The sequence below is a fragment of the Limulus polyphemus genome, unplaced genomic scaffold (assembly GCF_000517525.1).
Source record: "Limulus polyphemus unplaced genomic scaffold, Limulus_polyphemus-2.1.2 Scaffold2130, whole genome shotgun sequence".
In the NCBI taxonomy this organism is placed as follows: domain Eukaryota; kingdom Metazoa; phylum Arthropoda; class Merostomata; order Xiphosura; family Limulidae; genus Limulus; species Limulus polyphemus.
In genome coordinates, this window is record NW_013667740.1 from 201,201 (window position 1) to 207,402 (window position 6,202).

At 29.8% G+C, this 6,202-nt stretch overlaps 1 protein-coding gene across 1 annotated transcript in view; it reads left to right on the forward strand.

The window, feature by feature from the left end:
* The window catches only part of LOC106466035 (dynein heavy chain 6, axonemal-like), a gene marked incomplete at its 3' end in the record, with an annotated part of 122,432 nt that extends 116,814 nt beyond the window's left edge, over nucleotides 1–5,618 (forward strand). Inside the window, 3 exon segments of the mRNA XM_022393994.1 lie at nucleotides 2,132–2,312; nucleotides 4,433–4,612; nucleotides 5,512–5,618. Of these exon segments, the coding sequence (XP_022249702.1) occupies nucleotides 2,132–2,312; nucleotides 4,433–4,612; nucleotides 5,512–5,618 (468 nt within the window).
* Between the last annotated feature and the right edge of the window lie 584 nt (nucleotides 5,619–6,202).

Below are 6,202 nucleotides of genomic sequence, written 5' to 3' on the forward strand. Positions count from 1 at the left end.
CCCATTCAAGCTGTCTCCAACCATTATAAGGTAAAGAGAAGTTCCTACAAAACAAAACGTCTTATTTTCAGGAGGTTAATATTAATAGTATTGTTTTACTTGGAGTATATTATAGTATGTTGTGACTATGATTTATAAATGTTATAAAATGTATGTGAAGATATTAGCATTTTAAATGTTAATAACAATATCACTGTTTTTTCTTATTCAATTATAATATTTGTATGATATACAGGGGTGGATTAACTTTACTTGGGGCCTAAGGCTAATTTTATTTTGGTGCTCCTTTTCTATAGACTTTTATTAACAAAATATACATGCACAGTACATAGTACATTTATGCAATTTACACGTAGAATGCTTAAGCTAATTGAGAAACAAACATAAAAGAACCTTAACACAAAACAGTATAAAATAAATCAAATATTGACAATTAGAAAATAAAATCAAAACTAATACATATATCTAATATATTTTATGATTATTTTACATTTGATATTTTATTATTATATTCCCTATATATTTATGTGGATTTTTTTATGAGCTGACTGGGTCCTGAGGCTTCATCGTCAATGATAATCTGCCTCTGATATTATACATATTAAGTATAACAAGTATGCATGTCATAAAGATGTAGATGTATATTATAATTTCAAAATATTAAGGTACAATATATTTTCTAAGTGAATTGAATAATATAGTGAAACACATAATATCAATGTCTCTTTAGATGATTCTTCAGACTGTATACAGTGTTTAAAATTTGTGCAAAAACTTTTATATGTAATGTTAAAAAACAGGACTCTGTAGAATTTATATTTATGCAAATTATAAGGTACAATTCCCACACGTTTATAGTTAAATGCACATCTATTTAGTAGATCTAATAACATGAATACAAAAACTGGTATATATATATGTATGTATATATATATGTGTGTGTATATGAAACTGCTTACAAAGTTGTTGATGTTTCTCTCTTTCACTAACTGCTATTCACCAGTCCTCTTTCACTTTTTATGGCTCCATCTTATAAGCTTTTGGCTTTCTGTTTTGCTATAATGCTGTATACATACAAAAATGTGCAAGAGATTCAGTTTATATATTTCATAACATTTGAGTGTAGTGTATTGTATAGGCACAGATTGTGCTTGCATTGCACAGTTTGAAATACTGGAGCATTTAATGTGTGTTAGAATTTAGTAAACAACTAGAAAAGAAGTTATACTTTTATCAGCATCTCCTTCATGTATACAAATCTATTGGAAATGATAGAATTTATCCACTAACTAGTCATTCCTAAAGAAATTAGTTAACTTTTGCCCATGATTAAAATGATGGCACGATTATAAACATTTTGTTAAGTGTATTTAGTCACATTTAATTAGTAATTTAGTTTTATCAGAGAAAGACCATATTATAACCTAAAATGTCTATTTCAGATCCGTGAACTTAGAATAAATAGCAACTTATGATTGCATGTACTCTCCTGAATTCATGCTAGCCATTCTTTATAGCTTATTGACTTTCAGAAAACCAGGGAAATAGTTTTGAAAAGTTGAAATCCAGTTTTAAAAATAATACATAAAAAATCTTAATGTGCTGTGAGGTTAAGTAACTGAGATTTGAAACAGGTCAAGGTAATTTACATTCAACTAATAACATTGTTTTCAGTTTTATTAAGTTATCATAAGGTTACAAAAATAACATAATTAAGTTTTTCAAGTACACATAGTTGTTTCTAAAGGTTAAAGGCATTAAACAGCTTTAACTACCACATTCGTCCCCTCTCGTAAACAAGGTCCAGTCTTAGACCTTATTTCAAGATCGTAAGATTATTTTAGTTGGGCAGCAGTTTTCATGTTATTAATTCCATTTTTGCATCTCCCATGAGTAGGATCAAACACAAAATCTCTCATGCACTAAGCAGGTGCACTACCAACTGATCTAAGGGGTTTACCCACTAGAAATTCCTAATCAGCACTTCTTAACACTTTCAAATCCCAAAACTATAGCAGTGTACTACTTTTGTCACATTTAGTTCTTATTAGTTTTGTTCTTAGCACTTGGATATGATATCTAAACAAATGTTGCTTAAATGTGCACTAACATTCTGTTCTACTCACTCCAGCAATGTTGTATGTTTGGAAAGACCAGATATTGAAGAACAAAGATCTCAACTCATCAAAGACATTGCAGAAGACAAAGCTCAACTGAAGAGTTTAGAAGACAAAGTTCTACAATTGCTCTTCACGTCAAAAGGAAATATTCTTGATGATGAAGAACTGATTGCCTCTTTAAATGAATCAAAAGTAATTTATTTTTTGAGGTTCACGTATACTATTGAATTCTTTTTTATCCTTCTTGTTGAAGAACAAAGTTATTACATTCTGTAAACAACAAGTGTGCCTTTGAAAAATATTTAATTAATTTTACACGTACTTGGTGAATGTAATAACTATAACTTAATTTTTGATTCATTTAGCTCCTCATTCTTAATTTTAAGCTGTTTTATTTGAGGCATACCCAACAACTTTCTCTGTAATGCATCTAATTGAGTGTAACGTATTGGGCTGTGGAATAAGCTTAAGGCTACTCTTTCTTTATTAGTTTACCATGCTCTATTTTTCTATGATTATTTGGGCTTGTTTATTCATTTTGGTAGGTGAGTAAGGATATCAAACATTTTTAATATAAAAATATATTGATACTTATGATCTTGGACTTTAGATTTGAAGTGTGGTCATGTGGAGTCTAGATACATAGAATTTATGTGTGTAGAGTCTAGACCCATGAAATTTAGACACATGGATTCTAGACCCATAGAAGGTAAGCATATGGGATGTAGACTCATGGAATGAATACATATGAAGTGTAGGTCCATAGAATCTAGAGACATAGAATCAAGACATATGGAGTCTAGACGCATCTAGTCTAGAGCCATAGAAGGTAAACATATGGGATGTAGACTCATGGAATGAATACATATGAAGTGTAGGTCCATAGAATCTAGAGACATAGAATCAAGACATATGGAGTCTATACACATAAAATCTAAACACATCTAGTCTAGAGCCATAAAAGGTAGTTATATGGGGTGTAGACTCATGAAACAAATACATGTGAATTGTAGGTCCATAGAATCAAGACATGTGGAGTCTATGAGCATAGAATCTAGACATGTCTAGTCTAGACCCATAGATTTTAGACATGTGAAGCATAGACACAGAATCTAAACATGTCTAGTCTAGACTCATAGAATATAGGCACATAGAATATATACATGTGGAGTCTAGATCCATAGCATGAAGACACTCAGAATCTAGATCAACAGAATGTAGATGTGTCTAGTTTAGACTCATATAATGTAGACACACAGACCATACACATGTTGAGTCTAGCATGTGTATAGAGTTCATGTAACTAGATTCTGTACGCTTAGTCTATGTCTACATGTGACTATACTCTGTGTCTAGATTCCACTGATCTAGACAAAACATGTGTATATTCTGTGTGTCCTGTGTGTCTACATTCTATAGGTCTAGATTCTACATCTTCATTCTATGGATCTAGACTCAACATGTGTATATTCTGTGTGTCTACATACTATGAGCCTAAACTAAACATGTTTACATTGTATAGGTCTAGATTCTACATGTTTTCATTCTGTGGATAATCTAGTCACATGAACTCTATAAACATGAAATCTAGGCATATGGAGTCAAGAGATGGAAATAATTAATAAGACCTAAATCTCACATGAAATATGCTAATGTAATATGCTTTCTATATCTGTTTGAACTGGTTTACTAGTTATATTTTTTATGTGTTTTTTTCCTTATAGCCACCTTATCTAGATAAAGTTTATTGAGTATATACTAATAGCGAGTAATATTAGAAAAGAGACAATGTCTCTTTTTTTTTTTACATTTCTTGTTAGTTCTGTAAAATGCTGTTGCAACTTTCAAACAATATTGGGTTTGATACCCAAGGATTGGATTTATCACCATATATTTAGAATCAAAGTAACTTTTAGTACAAAAATAAATGGTGTACATCATATAATAACTCTTTGTACCTGAGTAAACTAGTAAAACTGACAAATGTTACCGTGGAATACACGCACCTCAGGGAATTTGTTTCCAAAAGAGCCTTCAAAACTTGTATTGCAATTGCATCACAATATGCAGTTACACCCATTTCACTTTCTCTTTTAATTATTACTTTAGTTTACTATTGTCATATCAAGTTAAGAGTTTATCAGATTACTAAAAATAATTGCATCAAAATGTAACAGCTTAGAACACAGTTTGTACAAGTACCAGATGTTGTAACATTATTATTTTCATTGTTAATATATTACAAGCAAAGGAAAAACTGTTAAAATAAGCGGAATAAGTTAAATATATAGAATATTTTAAATTGATATCAGATGACCTCAACTACAATTACAACCAGACTTTTGGAGGCTCAGCTTACAGAAGAAAATATATCTAAGGCCAGAGAAAAGTATCGGCCTGTTGCAGCTAGAGGCTCAGTAATGTACTTTGCTGTAGCTGGTATGGCTGAAATTGATCCTATGTATCAGTATTCACTGAAATATTTTAGTCAGGTAAGTAAATGTAGTACAGGTTTAAACCAAAAATAATTTGGTAGAATCTTGTCAGTTTTAATTCTTAAGGTAGAGTTAAAAATAATTTGAATAGAAAAAACAACAAACAAAAGTCATGAATATATATATATATATCATATTGCCCCTAATTAATGCTCCCTCTCTAATTATCCCCCCTATATTTTTATAAATCTTACCTTGTGTGACAGCAATAGCAATCCAACATATAATCCACTTTTATTACCATAATTTTTATTTAAAATAAAAAAAGAAGAAAACAAACACACTTATTAGAATTGAAATCAACAAACATATGTGAAAAATAGAATCTGTAGAAGCACAAATACTATAATTAGTGCCCCCCCTTTGCAGTTTACAATGCCCCCAAGGAGCATTAATTAATTAATTAGTCATACGATATATGACTTCATCTAGAACTTTAGATCATTTCGAATATAAAAAATACTAAGTATATAAATTTGCTTTTTATGGGACAATATGATGTGTAAATAAGTAATAACATTTTAGTGAATGGATACTATGAGTATTCTGTTTTTTATAGATAATGATATGAAGAATTTCAAAGCATTCAAGCTTCTTCACAGTGGTGTAATAGTATTTGTATAAATATTAGCATTCATATGTTCATGAAACTAGGAAAACACTAGAAGCAAAAAGTAAATAGATTAAAATTTAAGAAACCAGGTAACCCAAGCACTTTTGAGGGAGACATTCCTTCTTAAATCTTGCAGTAATGTTTTATAATTTAAAGTAAGTTGAATTGTCAGTTGTAGAATCTGGATGGAGGAGAATATATGTATTCAATGTAGTGTTATTTCTTATGACTTATTATTATGACTTTTTTTATTCTAACAGATAAACGTTTTTTTGCCATCTAGCTTTTTAGTCAGTGTATAGAAAATACAGAGAAGCATGAGGATTTGAATGTTCACATCAGAACCTTACTTCAAAACACTGCCTTATCTGTTTATATCAATGTCTCTAGGTTTGTTTCACAGTGTCTTTTTTACATCCAAGAAATTAGTTTATTTTTTTATATATACATGAACATTCTTTCTGAATAACTGTTGTTTAGTTGCTAAGAGTATGTTTCTTGTGGTTATCAGAGTTTTCAAAATGAGTTAAAGAATTTTGAAGCTCAGATTCACCATGAATATGTTGTAATTTATTATTCTTGACACTATATTATAAATTTTTTTAGCAAAACACAATTGACGATTGACTAGCCAGCTTGCTAATCAGTGCTTAGAAATCCATTAACAGTTTGAAATTCTTTGATCAGTTTGAAATCTGACATGTTAAGGGGTTACACCTCAGTTTTTTTTTGGGGTAATATTATTTATTGATGCTCAGAAATACAGTTGATTTCAATACATAGGTATTTTTACATGTTATTTACTTGTTATATAGTTTTTAATGTTTGTTTTTGTTTTTATAAGCAAAACCATTTTAGTGTGAAATTTAGTGTTAACTTTTATTGTGTGTTAACCCTTCGTGATTTTGTGTAATTGTGGAATACCTTAACACATTTACACTACTTTATTTCATTTATATTAATACTTTCATGCT